The following is a 19,334-nucleotide window of genomic DNA, read 5'->3' as shown; positions in this document are numbered from 1 at the left end:
TCTGCTTGTCTTCTTTCCACTTTCTCTCCCACGTTTCCTGTCATGTCTTCTGCTGTGTCGATCAATCAAATGATGCCCAAAAAAGCAATGCAATGAACCCAACAGACAATTGGGAGTTCAGTCTAAAGGAGCTACCGCTGACGAGAAGAACAGATGGGGACTGTGGCTTCGACTCGGTTACACACACACAATGGGCCTTGACTTGAAATTCAATGTGAAGCCGGCCACCATTGGCTGCAAAAGACACTGCAACTATAACTCCATGAGTAAGCACTCCTGCAGCCCCCCTCCCTCCGCCATCAAAGAATGATGAATCAGGAGCCAACCATCACCAGTCAGTCTTCACAGCTCCATCAACTTCAGTGTTTCATCAGCTTCAGCAGATTCATCAGCCGCCACCACCGCCATCGCCAGTGTAATCCCTCACAGTAATCACATGGTGGGGTGTTTATTTTGCCGGTTCCATCATGATGCCCCTGAAAAGCCTAAGAACCAAATACTTTCTGACAGACTAATTATCTCACATCACATGTTGTCATAAATAGTTATCCTGACTTCACTCACTTCTCTCTTTTGATCGAAATGGCTAAAGGGTTGTAGGTAATACAGTACATGATTTGGTGTCCTTGGAAATCGCGACACATTGTTCTAAGTAGAAAGCTCCACATTAGATAATGCACTACTTATTAAAACCACGAGCCACTTAAGAATTGAGACTTGTCCAAAAACATTTACATTTTCAGCGCTAATGGTAAAAAGAAAAGAAAAATCCCCTCATACATATTTTTACACTTTGAAGCTCAATCATTCAACTGTTGGAAGAAGAGAAACACGTTCATTCCTGGAGAGGGGTTGTTCTTTTGATAATGTGGATTCGGTGGAGTCTGGAAGGTTCGATTAGTTTCATATTCCTTCAGTGTTTTATTCAGTATGTGTTTTTGCTAAAATCTGAAGCAGCACTGTCTTCTTACTGATTTTTACTGACATGTTATCTTGAGAATGCTGGTGAAGCAAATGAAATTCAGTGTCGGGCTAATCAAAGAAAAAGGAAAGCTAAACCCACAAACAATCTCTGTTGATTGTTGCATATTATTGATGAATGTCATCACCACTGTTGTTTCAAACCTTTGCATTATGTGAAAAATGAGAACGCTTTAATTTAGGAGAAAGTTGAGATGCCTGAAACTTGAACACTATTTCAATAATCAGTTTTATCTGTGACATTTTCTCTTCTGTATCGCGTACATTGACCTTCATGGTGAAGTGCTGCAATATATTTGGAACACATGACAAAAAAAAAGCTCCAGAATTCAAAGGATTTTTCCAAAGATGGTAAAGCATAAGATTTCTGCAAGAATAAGAGTGTCAATGTCTTTAACACCTTTTTTTTTACTAAAGCTTATAATCTTTTTTTGGTGTGATAATTTGACTTTCTGCAGCTCTCGTCTGCACAAAAGGTGTGAGAAGTCAATGGTTTGAAGTGTGAGATAAAAAGCCTAGAATTCTGAATTTCCTCACAGGTGAAGTCATTGCTGTTGTCTCTTTTCATCTGAGGTTCCTCCATCTTTAACCTGTTTTGCTCCCCTAATTCTCAGGAGGAGCTTAAACCCCGTGTATCTGAATTGATATGATTAGCTCTGCTTTCCAAATCTTTAAACCATTACTGAATACTGGGAGCACTGAGGAACCGTCACTTAGCCAAAGTGGCTCTGATGTCTGATGCATAGCAAGGTGGATGGTGTTTGTCGCATGAGTGCAGCGTGATGAAAGGATAAAAGGATCCTGTGGGCTAAAGGAGGGAGGTGGCCCAAGCTGCAGCCCAATGAGTGGAGCCAGCTGCAGCCCAGAGCTGCAAGGAATCTCTTCAGCTGGGTGCCAAAGCCGTTTTTCATGTTCTGAATGTCACCATGCTCGTTTCTGATGGCAAGAGTGGGGTTGATTTGGACCACCAGCTAAGGTTATGTCTCTTACACAATAACAATCCACCTGAATCGGTCATTGTCATTCAGCTCAGTCTCTGCGTTACCTCAAAGAAAGCCGACTGGCGGTGAAGACGTAAAACATGACAACCGGGAATGAGCTGAGAGACGCCAAACCGCCGCTTACATTTACTGACCAGCAAGAATGAGGCCCGTTCTTTGAGAATATATTCACTCCTTGGCAGATACCATTCAACAGATGATGATGATATAGCTGCCATCCGTTCAGTAATGCGATTATTCTTTCCACTCTGCATTTCTAACACCTTTTCTGGCATCAGGCAGGCTGTGACTGAATACACATTTATTGGTACTATTTATATCTGCTCTTAAATGTGTTTAGTAGCAATTCTCAGCTTTATTGTTGTAGTTGGTCAAGCAATTACTTCCAGTTGACTGCCCCTGGAATATTATTCATTTCAAGGCAATTCTGCAATGGATTTTAGAAAACAATGTTAATAAGACATGATTCTTTCCTTTAAATAAGAGACCTGAAGTGCTGCCATGCTTGACATAATTTATAGTAGAGTATTTTCAACAGGTTCTGTTTTTTTTAAATGGTCTTTTTTGCTAACAAGCGGCCTCATAGTTTGCTCTAAGAATACGACCGTTGGATGATTTTATTAGAATGCGAAAGAAAAATTTTGACAATGAAAATGTGGACTTTGAGCTTGCTGTTCATTCTAACCACAAATTGCGTTTTAAAATATGAATGGACCACATGATTCACAGAAAATCCAAGTTAGTTGATCATATTTGGATAATAACGACCTTTTATCCTTTTTTTTGTCAATTACTCATAAAGGTATTCATGTAGTATAATAAACTGGCTGGTTATGTAATGCATTTGCAAAGGAAAAATACTTCCCATAGAGGGGATCCAAACTAATATCCATGAAGGAGTAAAAAAACAAACAAAATAAATAACTGTGATGATGAATATATTTATTAGATAGAATGTTAATCTAATCTAATTTCATGTTAGATCATACTGATAATACTAATTTGGTTTGGGGTTTAATTTATTTAAAATACCATACTGAACCTTGGTATTGATATACAGTGCAGTATATTGGATGCCCCTTTTAATATGTTTAAGTACACTATTTATTGGTAGCACAGAGACACAAACACCAGTAAAGCCATAACAGCTGGCTGATGCTTTATGCAGTCTTATAATATAACATAAGTTCAGTTTATTTCACCTAAATGTAGAAATAAACGTAAATGTGTGCTTTCATTGACAATGGCAATAAACCGACTTTACTGTCTGAAGAGTATGACAATAACAATTGATTAATTATAATTTAATGCCGTATCACAAGGTGAAGCATTGTAAAGTCTTTGGGCACCATGGAGGTGTAGAAAGCACAATATAAATGCGGTTAATTTACCATTTACAACACATGCTTTTTGTCATCTATAAATTAGAGATACAACAAAAAGCAATCGGGTCACTTTTGCCTTTCTACACCAGAACAGTCAGTCATTTTGTCATCGTCATGTCTGTCATGCATGAGTGACCTTATGTTGAGCTTCCATACATCTCCATGTTATGTCTAAGCAATTGCTGTCCAGGTGTGAGTGACAGAACAACACATTATGGAAAGATGCTGCGTACAATTTTCATTCTCCACACGCTTACCCTCATTTCCAGAAATTAGCATTGTTTATTTTTTTGTCAGTGAGGGAAGAATTGGAAAGTTGAACATCCTTAAGGACGGCATGTTTGAGCTTCCAAGGATAAACTTTCAATCATTTTTTCCATTTCTTTCTTTTAATGAAACAGGATGCAGTGGAACGTCCTCATTTCCACATGGATCAGATTAAGTCACCTGAATGTTAACATTTTACAAATTACTTTGCCGTCGCTCTCCTTCTTGCACGTGGTATTTAGTTAACAAGCTGTTTAGGCTTCCTAACACGGGAAGGGTGGATGGTGTACTGTAAGTGCTTTATTAGACAAATGTAGGCTTTTGTGTACTTGGTTGAAAAAATCCATTGAAATCCATGAGTGATAAGAATAGGAAGTGTATTTCATGATCCATCCCTTCATGTGATGTGCAGCATCTTAGTTATATAATGCCTGTCTCTCTCATGCAGTAATTGATGTTTTGTCTCCTAAGAACCAAGAGCCTTGGTTTCCACGGTAACCAATATGCACACAGTGTTCCGAGAAGCACACGGAGAGGCGAAGATGCACTTTAGTCAACAAGTGCAGGCTTCCTCTGAAATCAGTGAAACCTTATCCATTGCTTGAAAATGTTGGTATTATGGTCTGTTGGGAATGTGTTACACGAGTGTGACATTATCATGACAGCAATCACGTAGATTTATTGATATATGGATGATTGCATTTATAAAGTGGTGAAGCAAGGCTTGTATTTCAGCCTGACATACTCCGCAAAAGAAGATCATCTTTAACCTGCTTATGTGGAACATGGTGGATTATATGGAAGTAAAACATAAGCAGTGCTCCTGGAAGGTACACAACAAATGGGATGTCATTTTTGAAATATTTGACAATGATATTTACATTTTCTTCACTGGTAATCGGGTTCACTGCATTTCAGAGGAAAACTGTGTTTAATTTTATGGCACTGGAATCATTCACCCTGGATGAGACGACGGCTCATACCAAATAGCAGCTCACTGGGACACTTTATATGCTTTTTATCCTTTTTTTTAATGGAAGCACTGTTGTGTAAACAGCCTCACGAGGTTGATCGTATGGCTGTGAACTTCATGTTACATGTGACTTACCATAATAACTTTACAGTATAGGTTAGTTGCTTCAAGTTAAGGAAGCAAACTCGGCATATCTAAAATCAAAAACAGACAGTGAATTGTGTAGCACATCAAATGCAATTTCAAGATAATACATGTATTTTGTTCTAATGTTGTACAGCCCTAGTCTAGTTTTAGAGATTAATACCACATCCAATAACCCCTGGTGTGAAAGGTTGGAATATCAGGGGTTAAATTACTACTTCAAACTATTTCTTTTGAGGTTTGAAGTTCTTTTTTAGGAGTTCACCAAGTGTGTGGTTAAAAGTGTGATTCGCATCGAGATAATAAGAACTTTGATTACACAAGCCATCAATGCTCTCAGGATTTGTGTTTGTTTTCTTGCAGCTCCCAAGGCTGTTTTTTATATTGTTGGAAAAACAATTATCGTGGCAAAAACAGAAAAAAGGGCTATGCCTATGGCCCAGTAGACATTTTTAATTAACTGAAGCGATATTTAATCCACTCCTTGAGACAGAGAAATTATAAATGGGCACAGCCAAAGCCCAGTGTTGCACTCTGGTCTGGCTGTCTCCTTCAGTTACTAGTGGATTTGGATACAAGTCTGCCTGGAAAGAAGGCCTCAAATACTTTTCTGAAATCTTAAGATTATAACTAAAATGCATTCAGCTGGTTGGGCTCACAGCAAGAGATTTATGGAGTCATGATTTGGGAAAATGCGGCTAAAATTCACAGCCTGCTTGCAGTTCTTCCCCTTGACCTCCATCATGAACTTTCAAGTATCTTTTATTTCATCGTACGAGGACTGCGAAGACAAGTAATTTCAAATTGTTGTTTTTGTTCTTGATTGACGTTACTGGAAGCAAATACTATTTGAAACAGAAAAAAAAAAAAAAAAATCCTGAGCTGAATTCTACCTCATGACTCTGACCTTTAATTAGAGACATTGATGTTTCATGATATTGAAAACAAATAAATATGGAATGCAGCTATCCGTAATCCTGCTCTGTTGACCGTCTTGCGTCCTGGAAAAAAAGGATAAAGCCCAGAAGAACGGTTGAAAATGTTGTTTGACGAAAAATACTCCCCAGTGTGTTTACTGGCGTTTTAATCAACTCTAACATTTTATCGATTTCAGCGAGGCATTTCATAAAGCAGCAGGGCCAGAAAAGCCTGGCATTGTGTACCTTCAGCTGAACAAGCAACACATTTCTCTCCATGGGGGCCCTGAGCTCAGGGTAACGACCAGAAAGCTCCACTAAAACGCCCACGATCACTTGTCTTCTCACTGTTTGCCCCCCCCCCCCTAACAAATACATGCTTGTGCTATTCGGTCTGATGGTCTGCATATTTCATCTCTTTAACAAGCACAGTCAGAATGGTTTGGTTTGAATCTACCTATGGCAAGGCTGTCTGCCCAGTGGCAAATTGTCTCCGCTTGTCTCATTAGACTGGATACGATTTTTATTATATCCCTAAGTCTGTATTACATCTCCATCCCAATCTGGTAAATAATCAGAATTGTGGCTTACAGGCTTGGTTCTCCTGTGTCTTAGAATGTTGGCTCACATCTCTCTCTCTCTCTCTCTCTAATCAGCAGTGGTGAAGGATGACTGTTCACATTATTGTCTTAAATTAAAAACACCAACAACTGAAACCTGGAGTCATATTTTAAGGGTATATATCACTTACAAGCACCTTAAATATAATCATCCTAGCGAGTAAAATCTGATCCTGATTTTCATCATTCTTTTCTGGGAACTGGATTTTGTCATCGTGCTCAGTGCAGATGCTTGTTCTAACCGCACCCTGATGACCAATGATTTTGGGGTGATACTTGGGGTTAAATCAAAGCAATCACGGATGTGAGGTGTCATTCCTTTCATGCTGGTGTATAAATATTTTTTCACTCCAGCTCCTTTTTCATTTATCTAACAATACTTTGCTATCAACTAATGCAGAAATAACACAATTATGTTGTTAAGAGATTAAAAATCAGCAAAAAATGCCACCTCACAGAGACTAATTCATTGGGGCTGTTAATGCTATAGCAGGATTTGTAAAAAAGATACAAGAAAGGCATGACGAGATGAGATTTAAGCTTAATTAATCCCAGAATTGGTAAATTCAATTGTTGCAGTGGCAAAAAGGTGCAAAATAGTGCAGTTGTGCAGTACTGGTGCAAAAGAAAATTTATATATATAAAAAGTTACATTAAAGACAGGTGACTAGTATAAAAAAAAAAGAGGCTGTAGGTCATGTGCACTATATGCATGCATTGTGTGCAAAAAAAAAAGAGTCAATGTGTACTAAGTGGGCTCAGACATTTCAAATGAACACTTTCAGCCTGTGACAGCATATTTCAGGCATGGTTTAATATGCATGCCAATATACATTGAATACTCTATGACTATCTGCATTCTGTCAGGATACATGCATTAGGTTTCAGAGGATGGAGCATTGGACCAGTGGACCATGCGATGCACTGTAACATTGGTTGGGATGAGAAGCATTAAATAAGCTCTGAGCTTTATCAGGCAGATGCATGCAGGTGGGCACAGAGGCAAAAACTGGAGTCATTATTTATACCTGCACCGTTCACTGTGGATGTGACTTTTTCTACCCAACTTTGGGTCAAACTTGAATTGTCGTATGTCGAATCCACACCTGAGGTGAAGTATTAATATTATATATATTTAGCCAACACCCCAACCTTGCAAGTTTTCAAAATGATGACACATCCCTCCCCCATCTGAGATACTCAAATAAAGTAAATATAATCATAATCAGAGACCCAACATTGTCGGATTACCGAAAAACTGCTGGATGGGTCTTGATGGAAAAACAAGAACATCTGAAGAGTGGTCTTGTTCTAATTTAGATTAGATCCGGATACCTGTCTGGATCTAAAAAGTTTTCCCATTTACTTATAATGGAGGTTTTAAAAATAATGTTTTAAAATATGCATTCAATTCACTTAGTGCACATCAGACCCTTGTCTGTGATCTTTGGTATCGTGTAAAATGTCTTCTGGATCTGTTCCAGAATGAGGTCAGGAACAATTACTAAATGTTAACATTGAAAATTCCATTGTCAAAAAATCAGATGAAAATACATAATCTTCAATTCACTTTTACTTTTCATGGTTAGTGTATAAAGATACTAAGAACAATTTAGAACCATTTGGTGATAATCCGGATCACCATGTGGATGGTGTAAATCCAATCAGATTGCTTTTCTAGTTAAATGTGGAATATCTGCAGCCTGAATCACCGTAAATTGCATCAGAAAAATAAAAATAAAACATGACTGTTGTACCAGGCAAACGTTTCTTCTCGTAAATGTCAGCTTTTCAGAACTGAGGAAAACAACTTTCTTGAATGATTGACAGCCAAAATAAAACATTTAAAAGCTATGTTTTTGCAGTTTAGAGTCATCGGCGCTCTTCACAAAGGGTTGGGAGGCATTTGACGAAAAAGAAAACCTCTTCAGAAGTGAAAAAAGACGGTACTTAAGAATTTAAAATTAAAGAGGAGACAATTATTTTGAAGTCCTGCAGCAAATATTAGCAGCTTCTCATCAGCATGACAGATGATGACGAGATTACACAATGTCCAAACTGATGTTCTGATGTCACACCTCCCTCAGTGGCTGTCTGTCTCCTCTGTGCTGCTCTGAATGTCAATCTGCAGAGCTCCTCCACGCTCAGACAGTAGCTACCAGCGATGCTGCACTAATTAGTCAACCCTCTCAAGTAACCAAGCCCTCCCAATGGCATCTGAGCCAAACAGAATTATTAAAGAGGAAGAGACGGAGGAGTTCACCTCCTCTGCAGAGGAGAAAACATCCAGGTCCATCTGAGAATTCCTTCTGCCACCCTCTGGCATGGTAACCAACAATGACAAATATTTACAGCTAATCTAACACAAATCTTTTACCCCAACATAATAAAGGTTAATGTGAATTACATAATTATAATTCTTTATTCAAATGAGGAGTGTGAGTGGAGATGTATGTATGTATGGTGGAAGGTGTTCTTCATGGACATCGAAAACACAGTTTTGACTTCTACAGTACAAGGATTAATTTTGCACACTGCTAATTTTGTAATTTAATAATCATTGCTTGCCCTCTTTAAAGCAATTGGCCTTCCTCACCTCCTGTCTTTTGTCATTCAGTCCACTTTGATGGGCTATTTGCTGATTTATTTATATATTTATTAATTCATTTACGCCCCTCAATCCAATTTTATCTGACATTTCTTGCTGTGATACGAAGGATGACCTTTGAAAGCAGAACACTTCCTCCTCTCCTCTCCTCTCCTCTCTGAAGTAAATGATTTGTGTAAAAAGTAGTAACTATCATTTGTTTTCACAGATAAAGTTGTGAAATGAAATCAATATTTTATATATTTTTTACACATAGGCTAAATTTCATATTGAGCGGCACACTGAAATTAGATTTTGTATTAGATTAGAAATTATAGCTACAGTTTAAAGAAAGCACAATGGCAAATAGCTAGCCTGACTTTAATTAATATGATGCAATACCTGTTTACCAAGTTTTCTAAAAGCTTTCTAATTAACATGCTATATCATGTTTGTTTGATCTATGCATCGAAATATTTGTAGTTTTACACTCCTGTTGCTTTAAGCTTGCAGCAAATAATATCTAGCAGTAGTTTCCATTTGAGATGGAAACTCAATACCTCATAGTACTCAAATGAGCCCATTCAGTCACCATCATCCACTGAGGCCGCTCAGTTTCCTCATTATTATATTATTGCAACTTCTTCCAGGCAGTTTCACGGTAACATGTATAGTTTATGTGCAGTTAACAAAAATATTCAGAAAATTTATTTTTTCCCGATGCACTACAATCTGCTATGGGTAACTTGTTTCTATACAGTATGTTTAACCGATTTACCAGATTTCACTAAATTCCTTCAGGTGCTTTATGTTTATGGGAAAATTTGAAAAATATGATGATAAAGTTTAAAACCTAAATCCGAGCTATATGGCTTGCTGCTGTTGGATGTTTATTATCTTTGTTAAGATGTTTTTCTTATAATATATATATTAGTATACTTTATAACTTTATGCTTGTGTCAGTTCACTTTGCGTTATTCATTTTGCTGCCCTTATAGACACTAGGGTCTTTTTAATTATTTATTTTAATTATTTATTTCCATTTAAAGTCAGAATAATACACCAGTACAAAGATTGTTAATGAAACCTTCAAACCATCAAATAAAACTAACAGATGAAAACATGCTTACATTTTTCATTACACATACTGATGGATAACACGATTTCATTGTGCACTTAATGACAAATTGCTCTATTAATTCCCTTTCAGATTTGTTTTATATCCCATTCACTCTAAAGACAGATGCCTGATGGCCAAACATATTCAAAGTTCAGGTCAAATCACTTCTTCTTTTCTGGCTACTTCTTATTGAATTTCGTGGCATCCTGAGCTGGAGGAGTTTCTTAAGTCAATTGAATTATTTGACTTTAAAGCGGTTGACTTTCTTTTATTGAGTTGGGTTTTCCCTGAAGCTCCACACAGCCGGACCTGTTTCCCTTTCATTGTCAATAATACTGTGCCTTATTTTCAGCCTTGCATCACTGCAGGCCTGCATGTCTGGTTCCTCACTTGCATACTTTGTATTACTTTATTTATTTTAACCCATTTTATTTCATTTTACTGATTGTACTCTTTCAGACCCTCGGGATCCAGATCCTAATACTGTAGATGTAAGAGGATGATGTGGATTTTTAAAAAGAAAAAGAAAACATTTCAAAAGAAATACAGCAGAATGCCAGAAAGACCCACAGAAACACATGTTGATTGTTATTCTGAATACAGAAAAGCATCTTCAAAGTGAGGAAATGGTACGAAAAAAAGCACAGAATGACATCAAGGAAAAGAGGTGAACTGGTGCTTGAATTTTCCCTTTGTTTGTCTTTCCTCCACAGAAACCTGTCAAAGAATCCTCTCACCACGCTGTCATGGCAACTCTTTCAGCACCTCCAACTCTCAGAGCTGTAAGTCTTCTCACCTTATCTGATCTCTCTCGTTGGCTTTTATTTGTGTTTTACTAGAGACAATTTATCATTGCTCCCTATGCACTATCTGGCTCAATACAAATTGTTGTCACTGCCATTGTAACTCCTGTCCTTGTATTTGTCTGAGCACATGTAGAGGATTGAACCAATAAGCCGTACGGTAGCAGTATGAGTGTATAAGCCATTTGTTAACTTAATTAACCTATTAAAAAGAAATGTAATGGTCCTGAGGGAGGAGGGACTCCAACCCCATTTTCTTGTTTGTCATGAATATTTTAGTGATCATTGTGTTTATGAAATGAGCTCACTCTTTCGCCACCAGGGAGAATATTGCAATGCCGACCCACTTGTAATTTACACATAATTACGCCTGTCAGCGCTGTCCATCATTTGAACCTTGACTGGGCTCCAAACATCAAGCGCCTCCTGCACTTCCTAAATCTGACATATAGCAGGATATGATACAAGTCTATTTCAAGCAGGCCTCCTTATTCTTCTATTTTCAGAGGTATAAAGCAGGGCAGGCCCTCAGAGAGCACAGCACAATACTGATCCGGTGGAGTCCTGCTTCAGTACACAACAGAACGAAGGGAGAGCACTGCATTCGACTGAAGATATAGATTTACATTCTAGGCATAGCTTATATGATCATCCTGAGGGCAATGCCCACTTCGTGCATCCTGGATCACCATTATTACTGTGTGCACACTCTTATCCATCCTGTGTAGGAAGCAATTATCACCAGGCCCCAGACCAGTGGTAAAAAAGTGTTATTTCACTGTGGGTCCTCAGAGAGGCAGATGGGTCTCTCAGTCCCCCATTGTGCATGCTATTTGGTTGTGAATTTCATCACTAACTGGACTGTAGAAGTTCTAAATGTTTTTTGTCTCACCAGCTGTCTATTTCCCCCTTTTTTGAATCTAAGTAAGATATATATTGTCTCTAATTTCTGATGCTCAGATTTTCATCTCATTCTTCCGTGGTACAATACACTGAAGATTAATTGGTGGATAATGGGTATGGTATGATAATGGTACAACCTTGTGGTTGAGTAGAGGTTCTAATGGCATGTCCTCAGATTCAATCAGAACAGAGACTTACAAATGTGTATCCTCCAGAGCGCCGCTGTCTTATCCAAAACTGGGCACTTCTGGCTCCAAACATCCAAGATGGTGAATCTTTTTAACTACGTACACACAAAGCAGTGCCGAGCAATCACATTGCCTTACATTCCTAGACAGACTGAATAACATGCCACAAATTAAAACAACACATCTTCCTCGCTCGAATCACCATTACAGCTCACGGAGCACGATTTGCTCTGATGTGCAATCCGATTTCTTCTCAAGCAACCATATTAGATCAGTACAAATGGTGTCTTTGTTGTTCTACATGAAAAGCAGGGCCAGGGTGATGCCCCTGCTTCCAGTGAATACTGATGAGGAGAGAGGGATTCTGTCGCTTCCATTTGGCGTGTTTGGTTAAGAGGTGTCAGTTGGAGTGGCGTGGCGGCACAGACGTAGGCTGAGCCGTTATGCAAGAAGGAAGCCAAGTGGAATCAGGCCTTGCTAATGGGAAATGAGTCACTCCATCATGTGCACAGTCTGAAATGTGGACCTGAAATTATTACCTTCTTCACTGTGTCCACATCCTCACCCAAACTGCGTTAAAGCCAATCGGGCAATCACAACACATTCACCAGGTGGCGTGTCCATTCATTATTAGGATAAAACACAATGCAGTACCAATGACAAGTAGTAACCTGTCCTGCTGAACCACACTTACGTTATGTTAATAGCGAGAGATCAAATCAGCTGAAATAATTTCCGTGTTATGTGATGAAAGGAGAGCATGGCCCTTTGCCATGTTGTTGCACAGTGTTATCTCTGTCTCTAGGCAGTCTCTGTTACGCTGATCATTTCAGGTTTCAGAAAATGACAAGTACCAAGTGACCTGCATGGATAGGAAATACAGAACTATACTTTGGCAAGCAGGGGAGTCGAGCATTAAAATATATAAACATATATAAAATGGTTATTTACGATGGAAAAAAAGAGTTGATTCACACACATCAAAATGTAACCAGAAATTTAATAAAACAAAAACTGACAAAAGATAATGGCGTCATTCTAAATTCACCTTTAAACAACACAGTAACATTAAAATGGTTTGATTGGCCAAGTTTTGAATTACATTTCCTGCATTAATCGCTACTTCGCTCATAATTACATTTTTCTCATAGATTGTTAATTTATTCAGCCACTTTAACTTAAACACAGGCCACTCCAGTGGGTGCACGACACAGCTTGATCACTGGATCATTTCTCATTGACTCCATGATTAAAATCAGAAAAAAACAAAAAAAGCCAACCTGAAGGGAGGTTTAAAGCAAAGAGGAAAAATACTTCCTGTCAGTCAATGCACTTTAAGTCTGTTTTTCCTTATCAGACACTCCTTATCGAGACGAGTGAAGTGTAACTGCAAAACAATTGCTTTGTTGTGCAGGTTGGTTGCACAGATAATTCACACTCCTTGCAATATCTTAATATTGGTGACAATTACAATGCTATCAGTACAATCTGAATAATCTCAAGTCTATTGTGGCCCCTATGAAAAGGCCCCATCACATTGAAGCTTTACAATAGATGTCTGCTCTGTGCTGCATCAGGATGAGACACAGATAATTGGCTCTGTCTCTTTGTCTGCCCTTTAGCCAACGGACAGAAGCTACCGCAGTGCAAAGCGCAGCTAAGCCAATCACTAGCCTGAAAACAGCAACAGGGTAAAAGGGATGGTTAAATGCTAAATCTGCAGCTGTAGCTTCCAGGATGATATTATTGGAGATTATTTATAGGGGTGTTATTGGCAGTCACCGATACCACTGTGTGTGAGGAAGCTCATTCTGTCGTCCATAAAAAGAGGAAGGTATTCTTCGTCTATTGCAACCGAAGGGATCTGCCTGAGGCAACGTGCTTCCCGAATCCCTTTATCCTGTTAGTGGTTCTTTAATCCGGGCTTTCCTAGAAGCAGGGGCTGGCCGACGCAAAGTCAAACATTCATGCCTCTTACTCTAAAATGCATTTTTCTTTCACTATGGATGAAATATGAAAAGATCAAACCTGTAAGCTTCTGCCACTGGATTAGAATTAATTAAACATTACATTTTCACAGGCTGCATGACAGGTGCATTACTCGGTTATAACCTTCATATCATTAGGGCCCAAATGGAGTCATGACAAAGTCTTAGTGAAATAAGTGACATTTCCACTGACACCCATAAATCATCAGAGGAAAAGCGAGTACTAAAATACCCAATGTAATTTGGAGGCATTGGGTATGACCTAGACATGAAACAGGTCACCAGCTTGCAACACAGTTATGACTGGAAAATAACAACCAAAAAAAGAAACATGTGGAACTGCCTTCATGAAACTAGAAGTGTTTTCTGCACATGAATTGATCCCATGTCTTAAAGATGGAACACGTTTAGTGTCTTAATTAGAGGCATCCAAATGATGTTATCAGTCAGTGTTATTCAGGTTTTGGTCACTGTGACTGTATATATGGTAATTATATAATAATTGTAGACCAAACTGTGAATGATTTGCAAAGTTTCTGCCTTTTTGTCTAATACATTTTTATGTACATTTTTAATACATAATTCACAAATATTTTTTTGATGAAATAATCATGTTGATCAGTATGATAATCTTTCCATGGGCACACTTATTACATTTACTACTTATTGTCAGAAGCAGCATTTATATAATTGCATAACGTTACAGCTTATAAATAACAGAATAAATACAGAATAAATAATGATCATTTCATTTCAGTAGCCATAAATTATTTCATTAACCAGCAAAAATGTTGTTATTGTGCAGAACTTTAGGCATGCACAACACAGAAGAGTAAAGACTCTCATATCCCTTATAATATATTAGCAGCAGGGATTTAATTATATGAACAGTAGTAAATTAATTTATGACCAGGATTCACCCATTATTTTAACCTAACTCTACCTTCTCCCCTTTAATATTCTCTTTTACAGGGTTTCCTCGAGCAAAACAACTCTGTGATTTGGGTATCTTAAAGGTATCCAAATATATTGCCAAATCAGTTTTGATTTTTGTTTTTTTATCGACAATAGATCGACAATAGATAATGATCTAATAGTAGATACTGTAGATTTCATTGATTTTGAAAGCATGGCAAGCTAAAACCAAAATGAATATGTGTTATCAAACTGGTATATATATTCATCCTATATTCTGTGCATGAGCATAGCTTTACAGTCAAGCATTTGTGTCTACCTGATAAATGTAAGTTTATGATTCATTCTCCTTTTAAATACATTTTAGTTGCTCTCAGTGACTGATAAATGTGAGTGTCTGTATAGCAGGTGTATCTGTCCAACTCGCAATAAACGGTGGCTTCTGCAGTGAACATTTAAAAATGTTGCTGAGAAGTTGAAATGATATTGAAGTAACAGCCATCTCTTAAACACAATAAAAATTCACAGCCCACTATAAAACCATGACTTTTCTCTCATGTTATATTTGTCAATAGATATCATCACTATAGCATTCATCTTGCATATTTGGTAGGCACATAATGCACAATTTAAAAACCACCATCCTCTAAGAGAATCTGAAGGGACCCTGCTGAAATATGGTACTCGGGGAAACTACCTTATGCTCCTGCTCACTTTGTCCCTTTCCCATACCTGCAGCGTTTCCTGACCTGACTCGGGTATCTCCTTTCCTCTACATGATTGCAGTGCAGGTGGCGCTGTCGATAAGCGATAAACCAGGGGTCTGGCTCCTCTGAAAGAAAAGAAAAAGTCGTTGCTTTTTGCAAGTGGTTTGAAGAAAAAACACTCGGGTAGTTAGAAAGCCGGCAGGTATGCTGACTGGCCAAGCGACTGCAACCTTACAAGAAAGTAAGGAGGGGACAAAGCAGTGATTTATTATTATGTGCAACACACTAGTTTATCCATGACATAAGCTAAAGATAGTGTTAGAACCATGCAGCCGATACAACAACAACCAGGAGTGTGGTAAAGCAATGATGCACAGTGTGTTGCAGTAAAAGCAATTTTCTTCAGGATAAGGCTGAAATGCTGATATCGTAACAGCCCTTCCTGACAAGAAGTGCATTAAATTTATTGTAAATCCGTTTATTTTCCACATTTGTTCCCCTGAGTGATCCATCTCAAATCTTTCCACATCCACCCTCTTGAGCAATACAAACTTTAAATTTTTTAAGATTTTTAATGGAAGAGCAACAATGAATGAACTCATGATGTAGCAAACATGCTAAAAAAAAATGGTTCCAATTCATGGCTTCATCTGTTCAACTACAGCCTTTGAATAAATTGCTGTCAATCTGTAAATCAATTACCTCATTGGACAAAGTCCAATCATCTGCTTCAAGACAAGTCAATCTGCTGGTATGTGACAGCTAGATTATCTGTTTCCACACAACAACAGCAATGGCAGTACTGGCCACACTGTGTGATTGACAAGTGATCTATGGGAAGAGACTTTGGTGAAGAGTGATAATCATCAAAGATGGAGTCAGAGTCTCCTTAAATACAAGAAAAGCCATGCATCAATGTGTCCAATGGAAGTAATGACCTGTTAACTAAGCATTGTTGCTGTTGCGTCAGTCCAATGCACGTAACACTTAACATTGATTGTAGTTTTTCACGTAAATGCACAGTGACTTTATTTTTTAAAATAGCTTTCTAATTTCACTAATTTCTTTGCCAACGATTATTAATATTGTCAACTAAAACGATGGCTGCCACCATACAAGTAGCCTGTGAATTCTACTGCAGAAGATGGCAATTCTCCCCAGCTGGTGGGGGGGGGGGGGGGGGGGAATTGCCGTCTTCTGCAAAATTTTCCCTGTCTTTCCTGCAGTTGCCTTTTGACCCTGGACCATTCTGCCTTGTGGAATAGAGGCTAATGTCCCGAGGTGATAGTTCTTATTAACAATTAACATAATTAAGGAATAAAGGGGGAATGTTTGGTCCATCCCACGCCGGCGAGCTTTGTTCCCTTGTGATTTGACTTGTTCTACATTAAATAAAACAGCGAAATTCTCTTCTGCACCGACATTTGCGGAGATGACTGTCTATGAGTGAACTCCTCCATGTAGTCCACATGAAGTTAATAGTTTTTTTCTCTGACATGTTGCTGAAAATGCATTTATTTAAGAATTCTAAATGTTATGTTAGTAATATTTGATATCCAACTATTACCAGTATTAATGAGAAGTGATGGATCGGTGCATAAACAACTGTTTTTTTTTTTTTTTAAGCAACTAAAGATTTTTTTATAAAGTATAACATGCAGAGAAGAAACAGTTTAACAGCTAACCATATGTGTTTAATAGAAGCTTGGATTCAAATCTGCTGAGACTGATACCCTGAAGTCTACTTTGACCTCCGACATCCTCACATGTCAATGGTTCAGACCTTCATTGCTTTCCTCGTCTCTGTGTGAATAAATTACATTCTGACAACACAGTCACACATATGTGGAGACTGTCATGTACAATATTTAGTGTGAGCAGTCATTTAACAACATTGCTGATTTTTATTATTAAATACTGTCAATCATTGTTGTTATTGACGGTGAGAAGAATCTTGCTAATTAGAAGTCGTGTCAATAATGGTGGTTTTTGTGCTTCTAAAGATTGTTATTGCTTCCTCCCACTGCTCATAGGGGGGGAGGGGGGGGGGGGGGGGTGCAGAGCTTGGTGGAAGTGGCATACAGGCAAAAGCTTCAATAAAAATTGGAGCTTTTCTGCGACTTTATAATTGTAACCTTCCAGAAACGTTCAACTCTGCTGGTGAATTTGAATTGATTTCAAAGACTGAACTCTTTAAAGCAAAACAGTTGATTACAACTGATTAACAAAAAAACCCCTCTGGTTGTTAGCATATAGCACATAATTGAACCGTTTTCCATCAGGGGATTTATGTGGCTGCCATCCTCTGTGAGTTCCCTCCAACGACAGGAGTGACGCCACTTCTGCTATTTGTGTGTTTTGTTAAAAGAAACTGATTCCACAAAGAGGGAGAAACTATTTTCATTTATCTCCTTGTAGACGAGACGCTCACTGCAGCCACTTATCCGAAGTAGGGGTTGCAGGTGTTGCTGGAGCTTATCCCAGCTGGCTATGGGGCGAGAGGCGTGGCACACCCCAGATGAGACACCAGTTCATCGCAGGGACACATTCATACAGAGGGACCATTTGTAGTGATAAATTCACCTAACTTGCATGTTTTTGGTGATGAGAGAAAGACGGAGGACCAGGAGAGATCCGACGCAGACACAGGGAGAACATGCAAAGTCTGCACTAAAGAGCCCCAGGTGGAATTGAACCTGGGACCTTCTTGCTGTGAGGCAACAGCGTTAACCAGTGCGACACTATAACATCCAGACATTATTTTGAAACAAATTTTGCACTTTGAATAGAAGTAATAAGTTACTCTTTTCCCAAATTACACACTTTATCTCAAACATCAGAGCACTTACCACAAATTCCAGAGCTTCGTTCTTAATAGCCTGTACAATGCAAACAAGAACTGCCAGAAGCCATAGCAGCACAACTTTCCATGCGTTTGCTAAAATGTAGAAGCCAAATCAATGGAGGTGTTTGAAATTTGATAATCAACATGAATTGTTATTATATTTTTTTCTTGATTGACATTAGTTAAGCCATCCTTAAGAGAAGGTAGAGCACACAAAACAACAGTCTTACAGCAGTAAAAGCACAACACAAACCAGCAACATTCACTCACTGCTGCTACAAATGTGCTTTTCTGCCTGTGAGGATTGTTTGTCTGATAAAGATCAGAATGTACATTCATGATAACGACAAGCTCAGGACACAGACCCTGATTCTAGCAATCTCAAAAATGTAAAGTTGCCAAGAGAACTTTGTCAAAACATGTATTTTATTTCTTCTTCACATACACCCCAGACCAGCTCTCTTTGCATTCGCACCATCACCCACTCTGCAAGGCATCATGTTTAATTATGCAGCACTGCCAGTAACCTGGCTTGGCCAATGTTTTGACATGTTTTTCATGGACAGTGCAGATTTGCTGACCATGTTGTTTGTTAATTGTATCTCCAGGCATCTTGACGGCGTGGTGTTTGACTGTGGCTGTGATATCCGCTGGATCCAGCTGTGGCAGCAGAGAGGAGAGGCTGAGCTCCACACACAGCAGCTATACTGCAACAACGGAGCCTCCAAGTTACGGTTGCACAACATGCACATCAACAACTGTGGTAAGAGAAGAAGGGGGGGGGGGGGGGTACACTGCATTTTAAAAAGGAGGACATAAAAAAGCAGAAAGACGAGAGGGAGGGAAAGGACCAAAAGGATGCAAATTGGGGAGGGGGGGGGGGGGGCGGTGGAGTGAGGAGTGGAGATTTGCTGACAGAAGAAGACAGGAAAAGCAGGAGAAGAAAGAGAAGGGTTAAAGGTGAAATGGAAAGAGGAGAAGGAAGATGGG

At 38.7% G+C, this 19,334-nt stretch overlaps 1 protein-coding gene across 1 annotated transcript in view; it reads left to right on the top strand.

Annotated features, from left to right (window-relative positions):
• Positions 1 to 19,334, top strand: part of LOC137912617 (NT-3 growth factor receptor-like) — a 111,163-nt gene that overhangs the window by 33,188 nt on the left and 58,641 nt on the right. Inside the window, exons 4-5 of the mRNA XM_068756755.1 lie at positions 10,709 to 10,777; positions 18,953 to 19,107. Coding sequence (XP_068612856.1) covers positions 10,709 to 10,777; positions 18,953 to 19,107 — 224 coding nt within the window. The remainder of the gene's footprint in view (positions 1 to 10,708; positions 10,778 to 18,952; positions 19,108 to 19,334) is intronic.

The sequence above is a fragment of the Brachionichthys hirsutus genome, unplaced genomic scaffold (genome assembly GCF_040956055.1).
Source record: "Brachionichthys hirsutus isolate HB-005 unplaced genomic scaffold, CSIRO-AGI_Bhir_v1 contig_202, whole genome shotgun sequence".
Taxonomy (NCBI): domain Eukaryota; kingdom Metazoa; phylum Chordata; class Actinopteri; order Lophiiformes; family Brachionichthyidae; genus Brachionichthys; species Brachionichthys hirsutus.
This window is presented reverse-complemented; position numbering and strand designations above follow the sequence as displayed.